Source organism: Globicephala melas, chromosome 8, assembly GCF_963455315.2.
Source record: "Globicephala melas chromosome 8, mGloMel1.2, whole genome shotgun sequence".
Lineage (NCBI taxonomy): Eukaryota > Metazoa > Chordata > Mammalia > Artiodactyla > Delphinidae > Globicephala > Globicephala melas.
Window position 1 is genome coordinate 78,709,065 of NC_083321.1, and position 20,732 is coordinate 78,729,796.

At 37.5% G+C, this 20,732-nt stretch overlaps 1 protein-coding gene across 1 annotated transcript in view; it reads left to right on the top strand.

Moving 5' to 3' along the window:
* Positions 1–20,732, top strand: part of DYNC2H1 (dynein cytoplasmic 2 heavy chain 1) — a 370,694-nt gene that overhangs the window by 182,047 nt on the left and 167,915 nt on the right. The window contains exon 71 of the mRNA XM_030835708.2: positions 18,531–18,596. Coding sequence (XP_030691568.2) covers positions 18,531–18,596 — 66 coding nt within the window. The remainder of the gene's footprint in view (positions 1–18,530; positions 18,597–20,732) is intronic.

A 20,732-nucleotide genomic window follows, 5' to 3' on the forward strand; every position in this document is an offset into this window, starting at 1 on the left:
TAGGGGAGCATACATCTTTTCAAATTAGTGTTTTTGTTCATTTCTTTTGAAAAATACCCCAAAAGTGCAATTGCTAGATCATATGGCAGTTCTATTTTTACGTTTTTTGAAGAACCTCCATACTGTTTTACATAGTGGCTGTACTAATTTACAATCCCACCAACAGCGCACAAGGGTTCCCTTTTCTCCACATCCTTGTTAACCCTTGTTATTTGTTGTCTTTTTGATTATAGCCATTCTGGACAGACGTGAGGTGATATCTCTTTGCAGTTTTAATTTGCATTTCCTTGATGATTAGTGATGTTTAACATCCTTTCATGTGTCTGTTGGTCATTTGTTTGTCTTCTTTGGAAAAATGTCTATTCACGTGATTTGTCCATTTTTAAATAACAATTTACAGTTGTTATGTCTGCTCGTTGGATTGATCCCTTTATCATTATGTAATGTCTTTTTATGTCTCTTGTTACAGTCTTTATTTTAAAGTCTGTTAAATTCTGTTTTAAAGAAAGCTCCGCTTTCTTTTCATTTTCATTTTCATGGAGTTGATTTTTCCATCCGCTCACTTCAGTCTGTGTTTGTCTTTAGTTCTTAAGTGAGTCTCTTATAGGCAGCATATATATGACTCTTGATTTTTTATTCATTCAGCCACTCTGTATCTTTTGATTGGAGCATTTAGTCTATTTACATTTAAAGTAATTATTGGTAGGTATGTACTTATTGCCATTTTAATAATTGTTTTCTGGTTATTTTTATAGTTCATTTTTGTTTCTGTCATCTTATTTTGCCCTCTTCCCTTGTGATTTGATGACTGTATTTAATTTTATGTTTGGATTCTTTTTTTTTGTATGTATCTCTTATAGATTTTTAGTTTGTGGTTACCATGAGATTCATATATAAAAACCTATTTGTGTGTGTGTGTGTGTTAGTTTAAGGTTTAAGTTGATGCTCTCTTAAGTTTGAATGCATGCTAACAATCCTGTGTTTTTACTCACCTTCCCCCAATGTTTACTGTTTTTTGTTTGTTTGTTTGTTTACTGTTTTCGACATCATATTTTGTATCTTTTTGTTTTGTGTACCCTGCAACGTTTCTGCTGAAAAGTCAGCTCATTGTCTTATGAAAGTTCCCTTGTGTATAACTAATTGCTTTTCTCTTGCTGCTCTTAAGATTCTTTCTTTATCTTTAATTTTTACCACTTTTTAGTAATGTGTCTTTGTTTAGACCTCTTTGGTTTCATCTTGTTTGGGACTCTGTGATTTCTGGACTTGGATGTCTTTTTCCTTTTCAGGTTAGGGACATTATCAGCTATTATTTCTTCAAATAAGTTCTTTGCCTCTTTCTCTCTCTCTTCTCCTTGTGAGACCCCCTATAAAGTGAATGTTAGTATGCTTGATGTTGTCCTTGAGGTCTTTTAAACTATTCTAAAATTTTTAAATTCCTTTTTCTTTTCTTTCTCTTCAGCTTGGGTGATTTCCACTACTCTGTCTTCCAGTTTACTGATTCATTTCATTTTATTATCTAATCTGTTTTGATTGCTTTCTCGTATATTTTTTATGTCAGTTATTGTATTCTTCAGCTCTGTTTAGTTCATCTTTATATTTTTTCACTCTTTGTTAACTTTTTCTCTATGTCCATCCATTCATCTCCTGAGTTTGTTGAGCATCTTCATGATCATTAACTTGAACACTCTATTGGGTAGATTGCTTATCTCCACTTTACTTAGTTCTTCTTCTGGGGCTTTGTCTTTTTCCTTTGTTTCAAACATACTCCTCTGTCTCCTCATTTTGCTGAATTCTCTTTTTATTTCTATGAACTCTAAGTCAAGTATGTTTTCCAATCTTGGAGAATGGTTTATGTGGGAGATGTCTTATGGAGCTTAGCAGCATACCCCCTTCTGCTTACCAGAGCTATATGCTCTAAGGTTGCCCCCTATGTGGGCTGCATGGACCCTTCTATTATGGCGGGGCCAGGTACTGTGGTCATACTAGTCAGCAGCACTGGTCCCTGTTCTAGGTGGCTACCAGGCCCTACTTCATGTATTGACTGCCAGGCCCTGGTGTATGGGGCCATGTCCCAGCATGGCTGGTCACATAGCCTGAGGATCCTGGGGCTGGTGCTGGCCTGCTGATGGGCAGGACCAGGTTCTGGGCTGGCTGGCTGCAGGTCCTGGGGAGGCTGGAGCTCTTGCCACCCCACTGGTGGGAGGGGCTGGGGCTGCAGGGCTTGGGGGCTGGGGAGGCTGGGGTTGGTATCGATCTGCTGGTGTGCAGAGCTGGTTCCTGGATTGGCTGGCTGTGGGTCTGGAGTTTCTGGCTCTGGTGCTAGCCCACTGATGGGTGGGTAAGCCCCTGACATTAGTAGGCTGGAGGGAGGACTCCAAAATGGTGCTGCTAGACCAGTGTCCTGGTGGTTGAACCTTATCATTCAACCCTACCCTAACTCTTGGCTGTCTCTTAAACCTTTGTGATTGTTCAAGCAGCCTATTATATTCTTATTATCTCCCTGTAGCTTGAGGGTGTTTCATGACCTGTCAGCATCATATGGAGGAAGTTTATCAGTCAGCAGTAGATTCAGGATGCTTTGAAGCCAGATGCTCAGGGAGCAAATTTTAAAGTATGAAAATATATACAGTCCTATGGGACTGCAAGTATAATCCCCACTGGCCATTTGAGCCAGGTGATCTGGTGGTGTCTCCTGATTGGCAGTTGCATAAACGGAGGCTCTAGATACGTGTATAAGCTCTTTACTAGGAGATACTGGCAAGCTATAGTAAGGCAGAAGGAGAGGGCAAAGACGGCATTCACTGACCTATGATCCCTGAGAGGAGTTCCATAGGCCCCTAGGTATGCGCCAAACCTGAAGCCTGCCTCTCAGGCCAAAGCTCCAGTACAAGCAAATAGGCTTCTTTCACAGAAAGATGTGGGGGTGTGTCATTATGTTGTCTGTGCAGAACCTTGGAGATAGTAGCCTGCCAAGAACTGTCTCTCCAATTGTTAGAGTCCCATGGGACCCAGGAATGCAAGCTCCCTTGGCCTCCAGAGCCATATGATCAAGGGATGGCCCCTTGGCTGTAGCTACAAAAATCAGGGCTCCAAAAATATATAAAGCTCACTTCTGAGAGATACTGGTGCCCTGGAGCATGGCAGAGAGAGAGTGAGAACATGTTGCCTGCTGGCTGTAGGGAGGCAGAGGGGGAACATAAAGATGGCACCCACCAGAAAAAGAAAAAAAAATAAGAAAGGTGGCACCCACTGGCTAGAGCAAGGCTGAGGGAGAGTGCAAATATGGTGCCTGATGCCTGGAGTGAGGCAGAGCATGTGCGGAAAGATGGCACCCACTAGAAAAGGAAAAAACAATGATGGCACCTGTTGGCTAGCAGACGGAGAGTGCAAAGATGGTGTCCGCTAGCCTATGTACCCAGAGAGTGTTCCAGCAAGTTCTTAGACATGTGTATTAGATTAGATGCCTGCCTCTCAGGCCAATGCTTTAATCTACCCAAGTGAAGCTCTTACACTTAAAGTCTGAGCTCCATCAGCTGCCCTGGGGCAGGTGAGTCCCAGCATAGGAGCCCTTTTTGAGCTGTTTCTCAGAAGAGTACACTCTTGTGGATATCGTTGTTGTGAGCCCAGTTGATTTGCAAAGCTAGATATTTTGGGAGCTTGTTACTCAGGTGCAGGTCTTTAAAGTTGGGGTGCCTAGTATGGGGTCAAACCCTTCATTCCTCAAGCAGAGGTCTGGCTTTTGAGTTTCCTCCTAACTTTGGGTCACTGTTCCAGGGGTGGGTTTTATGGCAAGACTGTATCCCAGCCTCTCCCACCCGCTTTGATGTGGTTTTCTTCTCTTTTGCCCAGTGTGTGGTAATTGTTCAGCCAGCCTGTAGGTATTTCTCAGAGGAAATTGTTCCTTCTTTAGCTGTAGACTTGGTGTGTCTATAGGAGGAAGTGAGTTTGGGATCTTCCTGTGTCATTGTCTTGAACCAGAACTCTATATTTCTTAATGGAAGTATAATGGCTGATCCAAGGATATAAACTTATGAAATTTTTTTTGGCATTATCAAATTGCCTTCTAAAAGGTTTTTATTACCAGTTATTATTCCTACACACAGAGTAATTAAGGTATCTTCTTTGCATCCTTGTCAACTCTGGATTTTATCACTGTTTTTAATTTTGTAGTTTATAAATATCTTATTTTTCTTTTTTCTACTTACTTTTATTAAGGTTTTTTATTTTTACCTTCCCCCTTACTTGCCATATTTGTCTATTTGTCATATTTGTCTATTTTCTTTGCACTTTAAAGAATAAGTTTTGCTTTTAGAATAAGTCTATGTTAATTAATGTTTTAATATTTTCTTTTTTAATCATTGATTTATTTTTTGATCTCTATATTACTTAATTTGCATTGTTCATTTTTTATCTTAAACTGGAACTCCCTACCCAATAAATAATTGCCCATCCCTCATCCCCCCCATCCCCTGGGAACCACCATTCTGATTTCTGTCTCTATGAATCTGACTACTCTTGGTACCTCATATAAGTGGAGTCATATAAGTGTTTGTCCTCTGCTTATTCACTTAGCATAATGTTTTCAAAGTTCATGCATGTTGTCAATGTGTGATTTAAAGTGCCCATTCTGTCCCCCTTCCTCCCTGAAACTCTTTGCCCCCCTCCCGCCCCGCCAAGTTCAGGAATCCACAGTGCTCTCTTAGGAGTTGGCCCTTGTGTCTCTCTTCTATCTTCATTCCTGTGGAGAAGGGCTTTTCCTAGAGACTCTGCCATCCTCATTCGTTTAGTGATTCATCTCAGAGCCAGAGACAAATGAAATGGAATTTCATTCCCAGCAAGGCTGGTCCTAAAGTCTGTGCTCATAAACTTGCTTTACAGTAATCTGTATACTTTGAATTTTTGTGCTCTGCCCACTCTGTTTCTCCCACCTATGCCAGAAGCATTGCTTCAGTGGACCAAGGGGCCCAAGCCTGAGGGACGGCCCCAGGATGTTCTGTGCCTGTGTGGTGGTTGGAGTGGTGACAGCAAGGGGGTACAGTTTAAACATGGAATTGCATTTTTATTACTTGATTGCTGCTGCTGCTGTTACCAAGGGAGTAAGGGGGCTCCTGGTACAGCTGCTTCTGACTGCAGTTCATGCTTTACTATCTATCCCTAGGAGGGAGTTTGAAACAATAAAAGGGCAGTTGAGGAGGTAGAGAGCGGCAGCACCTGTACCACCCTGCCACCAGACTTAGCAAGTCTGAATGTAGCTTTAATCTTTTTTATTTTCTAGTGAATAAATTATATGTTCTTATTTTATTTTCAGTGATACATTATACTTACTGATGAGATTTAATTCCTTTTGTCATATTTTAATAATGTAATTAGAGAAGGATATGGTAAGCATTTCAGTACCAAGATGATTTAATGTACAGTATCAGTGAAGTTTAGTGAGCATTACTTCTTTTTCGCAGAAAAGTTTGAAAATATAATAAAGTAAATGTTTAAAATGACTGATAATCCCAGAGGGTTACTTCTTTTATGTCACTTTACCTTTTAAAAGTATATTTAAGGTAGGCTAAAGCCAGCACTTTCCTGCACTAGGAGAGGGGTTGTAGGCTTACCATCCCAACATTTTAGTACCCAACTGGAATTTTTCATTGCCTATCTTGAGTAATACTTTTCTATTGTGAAAAGTTGAAATTATTTTTAAAAAATGCTATAGTTTATAATTCTTAAGACTTTTTGTTTTCTTTTAACATCTTTATTGGAGTAGAATTGTTTTACAATGGTGTGTTAGTTTCTGTTTTATAACAAAATGAATCAGCTATACATATACATATATCCCCATATCTCCTCCTCTTGCATCTCCCTCTCACCCTCCCTATCCCCCACCCCAGGTGGTCACAAAGCACCGAGCTGATCTCCCTGTGCTATGTGGCTGCTTCCCACTACGTATCTGTTTCACATCTCGTAGTATATGAGTCCATGCCACTCTCTCACTTCATCCCAGCTTACGCTTCCCCTTGCCCGTGTCCTTAAGTCCATTCTCTATGCCTGCATCTTTATTTCTGTCCTGCCCCTAGGCTCTTCAGAAACATTTTTTTTTTTTTAGATTCCATATATATGTGTTAGCATATGGTATTTGTTTTTCTCTGACTTACTTCACTCTATATGACAGATTATAGGTCCATCCATCTCACTACAAGTAACTCAATTTCGTTTCTTTTTATGGCTAAGTAATATTCCATTGTCTATATGGCCACATCTTCATTATCCATGCATCTGTCTATGGACACATAGGCTGCTTCCATCTCCTGGCTATTGTAAATAGAGCTGCAATGAACATTGTGGTACATGACTCTTTTTTTTTTTTTTTTTTTTGTGAGGGAGAGAGAAAGTTTTATTGTCTAAAGCCACTAAGATTTAGGATTTGTTACAGCGGCTAACACTACTTGCCTTAACTAACAGAGATAATGTGTGTTTTTTTTTTTTTTTACATCTTTATTGGAGTATAATTGCTTTAGAATGGTGTGTTAGTTTCTGCTTTATAACAAAGTGAATCAGTTATACATGTGTTCCCATATCTCCTCCCTCTTGCGTCTCCCTCCCTCTCACTCTCCCTATCCCACCCCTCTAGGTGGTCACAAAGCACCGAGCTGATCTCCCTGTGCTATGCGGCTGCTTCCCACTAGCTGTCTATTTTACGTTTGATAGCGTATATATGTCCATGCCACTCTCTCGCTTTGTCACAGCTTACCTTTCCCCCTTCCCATTTCCTCAAGTCCATTCTCTAGTAGGTCTGTGTCTTTATTCCTGTCTTACCCCTAGGTTCTTCATGACATTTTTTTTTTCTTAAATTCCATATATATGTGTTAGCATACGGTATTTCTCTTTCTCTTTCTGACTTACTTCACTCTGTATGACAGACTCTAGGTCCATCCACCTCATTACAAATAGCTCAATTTCGTTTCTTTTTATGGCTGAGTAATAGTCCATTGTATATACGTGCCACATCTTCTTTATCCATTCATCCGATGATGGACGCTTAGGTTGTTTCCATCTCCAGGCTATTGTAAATAGAGCTGCAATGAACATTTTGGTACATGACTCTTATTGAATTATGGTTTTCTCAGGGTATATGCCCAGTAGTAGGATTGCTGGGTCATATGGTAGTTCTATTTGTAGTTTTTTAAGGAACCTCCATACTGTTCTCCATAGTGCCTGTACCAGTTCATATTCCCACCAGCAGTGCAAGAGTGTTCCTTTTCTCCACACCCTCTCCAGCATTTATTGCTTCTAGATTTTTTGATGATGGCCATTCTGACTGGTGTGAGATAATATCTCATTGTAGTTTTGATTTGCATTTCTCTAATGATTAATGATGTTGAGCATTCTTTCATGTGTTTGTTGGCAGTCTGTATATCTTCTTTGGAGAAATGTCTATTTAGGTCTTCTGACCATTTTTGGATTTTTTTTTTGTTTGTTTTTATATTAAGCTGCATGAGCTGCTTGTAAATTTTGGAGGTTAATCCTTTGTCAGTTGCTTCATTTGCAAATATTTTCTCCCATTCTGAGGGTTGTCTTTTCATCTTGTTTATGGTTTCCTTTGCTGTTACAAAAGCTTTTCAGGTTCATTAGGTCCGATTTGTTTATTTTTGTTTTTATTTCCATTTCTCTAGGAGGTGGGTCATAAAGGATCTTGCTGTGATTTATTTCATACAGTGTTCTGCCTAAGGTTTCCTCTAAGAGTTTTATAGTGTCTGGCCTTATATTTAGATCTCTAATCCATTTTGAGTTTATTTTTGTGTATGGTGTTAGGGAGTGTTCTAGTTTCATTCTTTTACATGTAGCTGTCCAGTTTTCCCAGCACCATGTATTGAAGAGGCTGTCTTTTCTCCATTGTATATTCTTACCTCCTTTATCAAAGATACGGTGACTATATGTGCGTGGGTTTATCTCTGGGCTTTCTATCCTGTTCCATTGATCTATATTTCTGTTTTTGTGCCAGTACCATACTGTCTTGATTGCTGTAGCTTTGTAGTATAGTCTAAAGACAGGGAGCCTGATTCCTCCAGCTTGGTTTTTCTTTCTCAAGATTGCTTCGGCTATTCGGGGTCTTTCGTGTTTCCATACAAATTGTGAAACCTTTTGTTCTAGTTCTGTGAATAATGCCATTGGTAGTTTGATAGGGATTGCATTGAATCTATAGATTGCTTTGGGTAGTAGAGTCATTTTCACAATATTGATTCTTCCAATCCAAGAACATGTTATATCTCTCCATCTGTTTGTATCATCTTTAATTTCTTTCATCAGTGTCTTATAGTTTTCTGCATACAGGTCTTTTGTCTCCTTAGGTAGGTTTATTCCTAGGTATTTTATTTTTTCTGTTGCAGTGGCAAATGGGAGTGTTTTCTTGATTTCAGTTTCAGATTTTTCATCATTAGTGTATAGGAATACAAGAGATATCTGTGCATTAACTTTGTATCCTGCTACTTTGCTAAATTTGTTGATTAGCTCTAGTAGTTTTCTCGTAGCATCTGTAGAATTCTCTATATAGTATCATGTCATCTGCAAACAGTGACAGTTTTACTTCTTCTTTTTTCCAAATTGGATTCATTTTATTTCTTTTTCTTCTCTGATCGCTGTGGCTAAAACTTCCAAAACTGTGTTGAATAATAGTGCTGAGAGTCGACAACCTTGTCTTGTTCCTGATCTTAGTGGTAATGGTTTCAGTTTTTCACCATTGAGAATGATGTTGGCTGTGGGTTTGTCATATATGGCCTTTATTATGTTGAGGTAAGTTCCCACTCTGCCTACTTTCTAGAGAGTTTTTATCGTAAATGGCTGTTGACTTTTGTTGAAAGCTTACTCTGCATCTATTGAGATGATCATATCGTTTTTTCTCCTTCAGTTTGTTAGTATGGTTTATCACATTGATTTGTGTATATTGAAGACTCCTTTCATTTCTGGGATAAACCCCACTTGATCATGGTGTATGATCCATTTAATGTGCTGTTGGATTCTGTTTGCTAATATTTTGTTGAGGATTTTTGCATCTGTGTTCATCAGTGATATTGGCCTGTAGTTTTCTTTCTTTGTGACATCTTCGTCTAGTTTTGGTGTCAGGGTGATGGTGGCCTTGTAGAATGAGTTTGGGAGTGTTCCTCCATCTGCTATATTTTGGAGGAGTTTGAGAAGGATAGGTTTTAGCTCTTCTCTAAATGTTTGATAGAATTCGCCTGTGAAGCTATCTGGTCCTGGGCTTTTGTTTGCTGGAAGATTCTTTTTCACAGTCTCAATTTCAGTGCTTGTGAATGGTCTGTTTATATTTTCTGTTTCTTCCTGGTTCAGTCTTGGAAGGTTGTGCTTTTCTAAGAATTTGTCCATTTCTTCCAGGTTTTCCATTATATTGGCATATAGTTGCTTGTAGTAATCTGTCATGATCCTCTGTGTTTCTGCCGTGTCAGTTGTTACTTCTCCTTTTTCATGTCTAATTCTGTTGATTTGAGTCTACCCCCTTTTTTCTTGATGAGTCTGTCTAATGGTTTATCAATTTTGTTTATCTTCTCAAAGAGCAAGCTTTTAGTGTTATTGATCTTTGCTATTGTTTCCTTTGTTTCTGTTTATTATTATTTCTGATCTGATCTTTATGATTTCTTTACTTCTGTGGAGTTTTTTTTTCTTCTTTCTCTAATTGCTTTAGATGTAAGGTTATGTTGTTTATTTGAGATGTTTCTTGTTTCTTGAGGTAGGATTGTATTGCTATAATCTTCCCTCTTAGAACTGCTTTTGCTTCATCCCACAGGTTTTGGGTGGTTGTGCTTTCATTGTCATTTGTTTCTAGGTATTTTTTAAATTTCCTCTTTGATTTCTTTAGTGATCTCTTGGTTATTAAGTAGTGTATTGTTTAGCCTCCATGTGTTTGTATTTTTTACAGATTTTTTCTGTAATTGATATCTAGTCTCATAGCATTGTGGTCAGAAAAGATACTTGATACTATTTCAATTTTCTTAAATTTATCAAGGCTTGATTTGTGACCCAAGATATCATCTATCTTGGAGAATGTTCCATGAGCACTTGAGAAGAAAGTGTATTCTGTTGTTTTAGATGGAATGTCCTATAAATACCAATTAAGTCCATCTTGTTTAGTGTATCATTTAAAGCTTTTGTTTCCTTATTTAATTTCATTTTGGATGATCTGTCCATTGGCGATAGCAGTGTGTTAAAGTCCCCTCCTCTGGGGATTTTCCCTTTTATAGCTGTTACCATTTGCCTCATGTATTGAGGTGCTCCTATGTTGGATGCATAAATATTTACAGTTGTTATATCTTTTTCTTAGATTGATCCCTTGATAATTATGTAGTGTCCTTCTTTGTCTCTTGTAATAGTCATTATTTTAAAGTCTATTTTATCTGATATGAGAATTGCTACTCCAGCTTTCTTTTGATTTGCATTTGCATGGAATATCTTTTTTCATCCCGTCACTTTCAGTATGTTTGTGTCCGTAGGTCTGAAGTGGGTCTCTTGTAGACAGCACATATGCGGGTCTTGTTTTTGTTTCCATTCAGCCAGTCTGTGTCTTTTGGTTGGAGCATTTAATCCTTTTACATTTAAGGTAATTATTGATATGTATGTTCCTGTTACCATTTTCTTAATTGTTTTGGGTGTGCCATTGTAGTTCTTTTTCTTCTCTTGTGTTCCCTGCCTAGAGAATTTCCTTTAGCATTTGTTTTAAAGCTGTTTTGGTGATGCTGTGTTCTCTTAGCTTTTGCTTGTCTGTAGAGGTTTTAATTTCTCCATCGAATCTGAATGAGATCCTTGCTGTGTAGAGTAGTCTCGTTTGTAAGTTCTTCCCTTTCATTGCTTTAAAAATGTCTTGCTACTCCCTTCTGACTTGCAGAGTTTTTGCTGAAGGATCAGCTGTTAAACTTATGGAGATTCCCTTGTATGTTATTTCTTGTTTTTCCCTTGCTGCTTTTAATATTTTTTCTTTGTGTTTAATTTTTGATAGTTTGATTAATATGTGTCTTGGTGTATTTCTCCTTGTATTTTTCCTGTATGGGACTCTCTGTGCTTCCTGAACTTGACCTTTTCCTATCCCATATTAGGGAAATTTTCAACTATAATCACTTCAAATATTTTCTCAGTCCCTTTCTTTTTCTCTTTTTCTTCTTTGCGACCCCAGTAATTCAAATGCGGGTGCAATTAATATTGTCCTGTAGGTCTCTAAGACTGTCCTCAATTCTTTTCATTCTTTTTTCTTTATTCTTTATTCTGCTCTATGGTAGTTATTTCCACTATTTTATCTTCCAGGTCACTTATCCGTTCTTCTGCCTCAGTAATTCTGCTATTGATCTATTCTAGAGAATTTTTAATTTCATTTATTGTGTTGTTCATCATTGTTTGTTGTTCTTTAGTTCTTCTAGGTCCTTGTTAAATGTTTCTTGTATTTTCTTCATTCTATTTCCAAGATTCTGGATCATCTTTACTATCATTACTCTGAATTCTTTTTCAGGCCTATTTCTTCTTCATCTGTTTGGTCTAGTGGGATTTTACCTTGCTCTTTCACCTGCTATGTGTTTCTCTGTCTTCGCATTTTGCTTAACTTACTGTGTTTGGGGTCTCCTTTTCGCAGGCTGCAGGTTCGTAGTTCCTGTTGTTTTTGGTGTCTTCCTCCAGTGGCTAAGGTTGGTTCAGTGGGTTGTGTAGGCTTCCTGGTGGAGGAGACTAGTGCCTGTGTTCGGTGGATGAGACTGGATCTTGTCTTTCTGCTGGGCAAAACCGCATCTGGTGGTGTGTTTTGGCATGTCTGTGACCTTTTTATGATTTTAGGCAGCTTTCTGCTAATGGGTGGGGTTGTATCCCTGTCTTGCTAGTTGTTTGGTGTAGGTGTCAAGCACTGTAGGTTGCTGGTTGTTGAGATGGTGATCTCTGGGAGAGCTTCTGCCGTTTGATATTACATGGAGCCAGGAGGTCTCTGGTAGACCAGTGTCTTGAACTCGGCTCTCCCACCTCAGAGGCACAGGCCTGACACCCGGCTGGAGCACCAATACCCTGTCAGTCACATGGCTCAGAAGAAAAGGGAGAAAAAAAGAAAGAAAGAAAGAAAATATAAAATAATAAAATAGCATAAAGTTATTAGAATAAAATATAATTATTAAAAAAGTTAAAAAGTTGTAAAAAAAAAAAAAGAGAGAGAAAAAAGGAAAAAAAGAAAGAAAGAAAGAAAAGAGCAACCAAACCAAAAACAATTCTACCAATCAGAACAAGTGCTAAAAGCTATGCTAAAAAATAAAAAAATAAAAAAATAAATGGACAGACAGAACCCTAGGACAAATGGTAAAAGCAAAGCTATACAGGCAAAAGTCACACAAAGAAGCATGTACATATACACTCACAAAAAGAGGAAAAGGAAAAAAAAAAATATATATATATATAAAAAGGAAGAGAGCAACCAAATCAATAAACAAATCTACCAATGATAATAAACTCTAAATACTAAACAAATATAAAGCATGACGTTGCAACAGCCTGAGGCCCGCCGTTTGTTCTCCTGGGGATGTTGTCCCTGCATCACGTGACCCTGGCAGTGGTGGGCTGCACAGGCTCTGGAGAGGGGAGGTGTGGATAGTGACCTGTGCTTGCACACAGGTTTCTTGGTGGGTGCAGCAGCAGCGTTTGCATTTCATGCCTCTCTGTGGTGTCCACGCTGATAGCCGTGGCTTTTGCACATCTCTGGAGCTTGTTTAGGCGGTGCTCTGAATCCCTTCTCTTCACGCACCCTGAAACAATGGTCTCTTGCCTCTTAGGCAGGTCCATACTTTTTCTTGGACACCCTCCTGGCTAGCTGTGGTGCACTAGCCCCATTCAGGCTGTGTTCACGCAGCCAACCCCAGTCCTCTCCCTGGGATCTGACCTCCGAAGCCCGAGCCTCAGCTCCCAGCCCCGACCCGTCCCAGCGGGTGAGCAGACAAACCTCTCAGCCTGGTGAGTTCTGGTCGGCACCGATCCCCTGTGCGGGAATCTTTCCGCTTTGCCCTCTGCACCCTTATTGCTGCATGGCTCCAAAGCTTCCCCACCAGCACCCCCCCTGTCTCTGCCAGTGAAGGGGCTTTGTAGTGTGTGGAAACTTTTCCTCCTTCACAGCTCCTTCCCAGAGGTGCAGGTCCTGTCCCTATTGTTTTTGTCTCTGTTTTTTTTTTTTTCTTTTGCCTTACGCAGGTACATGGGGAGTTTTTTGACTTTTGGGAAGTCTGAGGTCTTCTGCCAGCATTCAGTAGGTGTTCTGTAGGAGTTGTTCCACATATAGTTTTATTTCTGATGTATTTGTGTGGAGGAAGGTGATTTCCACATCTTACTCCTCTGCCATCTTGAAGGTCTCTTAAGACATGTTTTTAATTGATAATGGAATATCTGTTTTGTAAAATTTGTATTTCTATAGGAGTGATATTAAACCTATTCATCTTGAATTCAGCATTCCATAGAGTTTCAGTGGTGAATAAAAATTCAGAAAGCACATTAATTGTAAAACTGAGGTGCATTTCTCAAGATTTAGCACTCTAACCTTACTTAGGATGGAACCAATTTTATATTTTAGTGAAAGGTTTTCGGTTTTTAGCAGTCAGCGTTACGTTAAACTGACTGCCAGAGCTTCTCTAATGCTGGTTTTGCTGTTGTGTTAGTGAGAGCAGTATGACAACAATAGACTCTTGAAATAGAGAGAGAATTATTAGTATTCACATCACATTGAACTGAAAGCATCTTGACCTGGAACAGAAAAATGATTGACTTGTTTTATATCAGAAAATTTAGACTTTTAATGAACTAAACCAAATGGGGAAAATTGTCTAGTACTTTCAGTTTAGATTATTAGCTATATCATTCTTTTTATTCATGAGTTCAAAAGTGTTTATTTCAGTAACGTAAGTACCTTAGACAATGATAGGATAAGTAGCACATTTGGTTTCCCCAAACTTATGATGATTATAGTAAACCTATGTACAAGTTAGTACCTTTACATATCATTTCTTCATCACAGTTTATTGTTTCAAATAGATACAAAATAATGGAATTTGTTAGCGTATTAAATAATTTCCAACTATATTGGACGAGTACAGAAACGAGTTAAAGAAAATGTTGTGAGACCATATGATTCTTATTGTTTCCCCTTATGGAAGTATTGTCTAAAAGATTTGAAATGGTATAGGAAGAATGTCTGGTTATGTATAAACAGAAGTTTTTCATGCAAAGTCCTTCTAAGCTTTATGCCTATGCAGCTCACCTTGCCTCTTTCTTCAAATGAATTTGCTAGTTGATTGATTAAAATTCAGATGAATATTATGTTTTACAAATAAAATAATTATAGCATCTCATGATTGTATTTATCTTACATCTCATTTAATTTGAATTATGGTATTTTTCCTATCAAAATGTGTTTTCTTATAATAAAAACATGGAAGTTCTCTGGTTGGGTGTTTAGAAATTTTATAAACTGTGGTTATTAAAATGAATCTTGGTAATTTAGATAATTTTCTTCTGCTTTGATAACTGTGAAACTTTTACTATTGTATCTAACCCTTTAGAGTTTCTGGAAGTATAGGTAAATGTGCATGGAATTCTTTTTTAAAATGTATGATTTAGCTTCAAGCACAAGTGTGAGTGCCTAAGTTCTATCCTATATCAACTTCTTTGAGATTAAAACAAGATTTTTCTTCATATGGTAACATCTACTTAGACTTTTCATTAAACATATTTGAAAGCAATGAATATTATAGGGTAGAAAAAATGAATGAATTATAGTTTCTACTGCTTCTTAGTCTCTGAGATTTGTGGGATTTATGGAATATTTTTGAAATAAATTTCCTTTCCAATATTACGTACTATATCTTTTTACTGTAAAGCAGATAGTTACTATCTGTCGCCTTTTAAGACTTACAGTGTTCTAGGCACTAAGTGCTTTAACACATTGTTAATTAATTCCCACAACAATTCTATTATATAAAGGAAGAAGCCGAGATTTAGAGCTTTAACCTTTCTCTAGGTTACTCAGATGTAGTGGGTGTTGGAGCTAGAATTCAAACCCATTTTGCATGATGCCAAATACGTCTTGGTAATAGAATGTGGTTAAAACAAACCATTACGTTTGGAAATGTGAACTTCTTATCAGGTATAAAGTTGACTTTAAGATTCTCTCATATTGTATTAATCCTTCTCTAATAGTCTCACTCTTTTTGAATTTTTACTAGAGTATGATGTGTGTGTGATGGCATGGTATGGAATATGTGGCTGACATATACCATCCAGTGGTCTACTGTCTCTTACTGTTTTTCTTCATTCAGCTAGTTAATTATGTAGATAATCAGCTGAAATTTTGTTTATTATGTTCTCTTGATATTAAATTATTTTGTAACAGAACCCAAGCATGCTGAAATAAATTGAACTTAAAACACCCAAATTTTCCAACTCATAAGCTCGGAAGATCAAGGATATTATAGGTCCAAAATGTTTTCTAAACTCTGGTTATTGACAGGTTTTTTTTGAAACAAATATTCAGATAATCCTTAAGCTTAATTAGTTCATTCTTGATTTTACCTCAGGGTAATTGGGAATGTGTCCTCTGTCTCTCAGTAAACTATAATTTTATGTTTATTCTTGAATTATCATTGTTCCTCATTATAAAATCATTGTTAAATTCTTATGGCTAAAGGAATTCATTGGTACAGCTAGGCAACCAGACAGCTACCATAAACAGCTTTCTTCTGCCATCTCCCAGTTGGAAAATCATAGAAGATGATCCTGGTTTGCCTGGCTTAGGTCATATGGCATCCCTTGTACCATTATCTGTGGCACGATATATTGAGATTGGGCCAACTTGATTATAGGCTTATCCCTAAGGTCAGGATGTCTTCTGTGACTAGAAAACAAAGAAAAGGATGACCACCATTACCCATTTATTGACTACATAATATGTGCCTATTTTTTGCCAACATTTTAGAGCTTGGCTCAGTAATAATCAATAAAATAGTTCATTGACTCCAGTGGATAATCTGGGGCTCAGAGAGTTGTAGAGCCTTCTCTTCTCTCCACTAACACTAGAGACTACATTACTCTTCCTTAGTGCAAAGAAAGAAATGGCTAAATAAATGTATAAAATGTATTAAAAGTGTGCATTATATGTGTGTAAAAAAGAATTAACTGTATTATTAAGTGATAAAGCCTTCAAAGTAATACATTTATTGTCTTGTTTATCTTAATCATTATTTCTTTACCTTAGCTGAGGGATGCTATTATAATCATTTACAATATTTGTTAGTGTGTAAAATAAGCAACTTACTGCCTTATACAGCTAGCTACTGTTCAATCCCAAACCTGAATTCCTTTTTTTAATATTCTCTTTTTTTATATTTACTTATTTATTTTTTGGATGCGTTGGGTCTTAATTGTGGCATGCAGGATCTTTCATTGTGGAGAGTAGGCTCTTCAGTGCAGTGCACAGGCTTCTCTCTAGTTGTGATGCACGGGCTCCAGAGTATGTGGGCTCAGTAGTTGTGGCACGCGGGCTTAGTTGCCTCGCGGCATGTGGGATCTTAGTTCCCCGACCAGGGACTGAACCGGTGTCCAGTGCATTGCAAGACAGATTCTTAACCATTGGACCACCAACAAAGTCTCCAGCCAAACCTGAATTCTAACCTTCTAATTCCAAAGAATATTACACATCTCTCCCAATGATATGCCTTGCTTTTTATATATTTTAAGCCACATGGTAGCTATTTTATATACACTGTAGTTGGTTGTAACTGTTTTTCTCATACCTGAGTGATGGCCATCTGCTGCCAGTTTTTATGCTTTATTTTCAGTCATTGACTATGTTGTAGTTGTGAACATATGTTTGTTTTTTAGTTATTCACTTAATACATATTTATTGAGTACTTGCTATATATATATATATATTTATATGTATATATACACACACAAACATACCCAATATATACTTTTTTTTTTTTTTTTTTTTTGTGGTACGTGGGCCCCTCTCACTGTTGTGGCCTCTCCCGTTGCGGAGCACACGCTCTGTTCGCGCAGGCTCAGCGGCCATGGCTCACAGGCCCAGCCGCTCCACGGCATGTGGGATCTTCCCGGACGGGGGCACGAAGCCGTGTCCCCTGCATCGGCAGGCGGACTCTCAACTACTGCGCCACCAGGGAAGCCCCCAATATATACTTTTATAAAATAAATTATTATTTTGTATTGTATTATTCAAGACACTGGATTTTTCCAACAGAGGGGTGGTTTTCTTGCAGGCAAAGAGATCACTTGCTGGTAGTATTTACAGGAGGATCTTTTTTTGTTGAGCATATCTTTTGCATGTATTGTATTGTAATATCCTTATATTTATCTGTAGGTTTATAAGCATGCACAGATATAATATTATACGAATAAAGTATTATTTACAATATGGGAAAAGCTAAATAAAGTTTGAATTAGAACTTGGTAGGAAAGATGGTGCTTGAGCAGATGGTTTTGTTAGTAAACTGGTTGCTGTTTTTTTTTTTTTTACGGAAATGATATAAGCTTATTTTAGAAAGTTTGCAAAATACACCTAAGAAAAAATAATGAAATAAAAATAACCTGTAATCTCAAAAATAAATCACTGATAAAAATTTTGATATCTATTTCTAATTTCTTTTGCAGATATATATCCATATCTGTTTATATAAACATATTTGTTTAAATAAACAATATGAGCTATGCTATACACTTTGATTTGACTGTTATTCATGATAGACTTTTGAACATTTATTTCAGTTTTCCCTCCATTATAAAAAGCCTTGTGGGACTTCCCTGCTGGTCCAGTGGTTAAGGCTCCATGCTCCCAATGTAGGGGGCCTGGGTTTGATCCCTGGGCAGGGAACTAGATCCTACATGCATGCCGCAACTAAGAGTTCACATGCCGCAACTAAGAGTCCTCATGCCACAACCAAAGACCCCGCATGATGCAACGAAGATCTCGCATGCTATGCTGAAGATCCCACGTGCCACAGTGAAGATCCCATGTGCTGTGACTAAGACCTGGCACAGCCAAATAAATAAATAAACATTTTAAAAACCTTGCAATGAATATGCTTATTTCTTCTCTAGGAGTACATTTTTGATCCCCTGCATAAATTTCTAGAAGTGAAGTTTCTTGATTTAGGGGCATACAGAGTATTCAGGAGAATATAACATACTGACAAATCGAAGATTACTAATCCAAAAGGTTGATCTGGTTAGTAATGACTAATCTAAACCTCACAATCATATTTCAGCTAGTTAAATCTGTTTTTTTTTTAATGAGATGTACATACTGATTAATCCTTAGCACTATCTCTAAAAGTGTTAGCACTCTCTCTGTACTCTCATCCCCAGCTTAGAAGAGTTGTCATATGTAGATGATAAAAGTAGATTATTAGATGACAGAATACAGATTTTGTGAACCAAAATTTAAGGACTATGCTTTTCCAAAAACACAAATTTAGAAAAAGCAAGATAACATCTGTTATTCTTTTCAGGCTGATCAGTTGATGTTCGCTTTGCATTTCGTTCGAGGCATGCATCCTGAACTTTTTCAAGAAAATGTAAGTGGAAGGAAAGGAGAAAATTATTTAAAAAGTTGCATAGAAATCTGGTAATGGGCGGACTTATGGTTAGATTAGAAGTTACTTAAGGCTAGAAATTACATGTCAATCTATTTTTTACTTAGTTAGAAGTTTAGTGTAAGATGCTGATTTACAGTTCTACTCTCGTTTGGGTGAGCCCAGTATTCTGAAGCAATGGTAAGGCAGGGAAAGAACTCTAACTTACCATGCTACCTAGATTTTTCTGAACACAAGTCCACTTTTCCAGGGCACCAGAAGAGTCAGCCTTCTTATTTCCCTCGTCTAAGCAGTGGAACTGATGAATATAAAAAAGTTAAACAATATGGGTATGCCACTACATTATTTATTACCTCCACTGACTTGCTCAGAGTCAGCAGGTGAAGCAAGAGGGTGGGCAGTTCTCAGAAGCCTTCTTTGAGCCTGTAGGTTTATGTTAATATTTTAATGTATAATTTATCTTTTTTTGTCTGTGACTTCATTTCTGGTCTACCATATAACCCCCTCTCAAACTTGAAAAGAATTTCCTTCAAGATAGAACTAAGTAATCCATCTCTGACCTGCTTCTAATATTAAAAAAATTATTTGTAAGTGATTTTTCTCATTATTATGCCATTATCATTAAAGTGAGCATTCAGTAGCCAGGGTGGCAGCAAATAGTATATGTGGACAGTGCACCTTGACCTAGTAACCTTTAACTCTCTATGGTCAGATTGTAACTATGCTCTGGGTTCCCCTCATTTGAATAGTTAAAAGAAGGCATACCATTCCATGTGACTGTTTTCTCTTTTTCTCTAACTCCACATGCTCTGGCTGACTTGTATAGTTTCTTCCAAATTTAACTTGACTCTTTTTATTTACACTATTTACTTTGATGCCTTTCCCTCCTCCTGTATGTTTTTCACCATGCTCAGTATGTTCTGCTGTATAAGACTTAATTTTCCCTAGTTTTCCCTCCTGGAGTATAAATAAATTATCATTGGGAAGGAGAACAGTTTTATTTGACTTGCATAAAGTAGTACTGATAATTTGTATTTTATTTATTTGTGACTGTATAACTTCAGTAGGAAGAATGAGTGGTCAGAGTGGGTGGAGGCAGGAAGTATGTTGCTTTGGTAATTTTTCCATATGGCTCTCAAATTTTAATATGTCCTGGCTTTATTTGCTGGCCAATGTGTAACAAATAATATGGTAGTGCCCATAATTATCTGAATGGGTAACCCAGAGTGAAGACATAGATTTTCTAAGAGCTCTAGATTCTGTAACACTTGATCAATTTTGATTCCATGGGTTTTTTTAAAAAAAAGGAGTAATGGCAGTCTTCTCCCAATATGTTGGAAAAGATAAGTTAATGGTAGTACTTTTCTCTATTTTTCCCAATATACACAATTTTTAAACTTTGTATGCATCTTACTGCTTATCTATTAGTGAGGAGTAGTATATGATAGGAAAAATTAAAGGTAGTGACAAATGCTAATTGAATAAGACATTTAAATTTTTAGATGTTGAGACTCACATGTATAATGTAGTTCTATTTTTTTTTCCCTATTTTTCCTAATATACACAATTTTTAAACTTTGTATGCACCTTACTGCTTATCTATTAGTGAGGAGTAGTATATAATAGGAAAAATAAAAGGTAGTGACAAATGCTAATTGAATAAGACATTTAAATTTTTAGATGTTGAGACTCACATGTATAATGTAGTTCTATTTTTTTTTTTTTTTTTTTTTTGCGGTACGCGGGCCTCTCACTGTTGTGGCCTCTCACATTGCGGAGCACAGGCTCCGGACGCGCAGGCTCAGTGGCCACGGCTCACGGGCCCAGCCGCTTCACGGCATGTGGGATCTTCCTGGACTGGGGAATGAACCCGTGTCCCCTGCATCAGCAGGCGGACTCTCAACCACTGCACCACCAGGGAAGCCCTGTAGTTCTATTTTTGTCTTAAAATTATTCTAGTAGATTTTGTTTTAATGTTTTATGTTGGTATGGTACATGAACTCATTCTTATGTTAATGTCGTAGAGTGGGAAGGTATGAAAGGAGTTTTATTTTTTTCCATGTTTTTAGAAAGCTAAATTGTAAGCTGTCTTATGGGGAAATTTAAAAAGATTTGTTA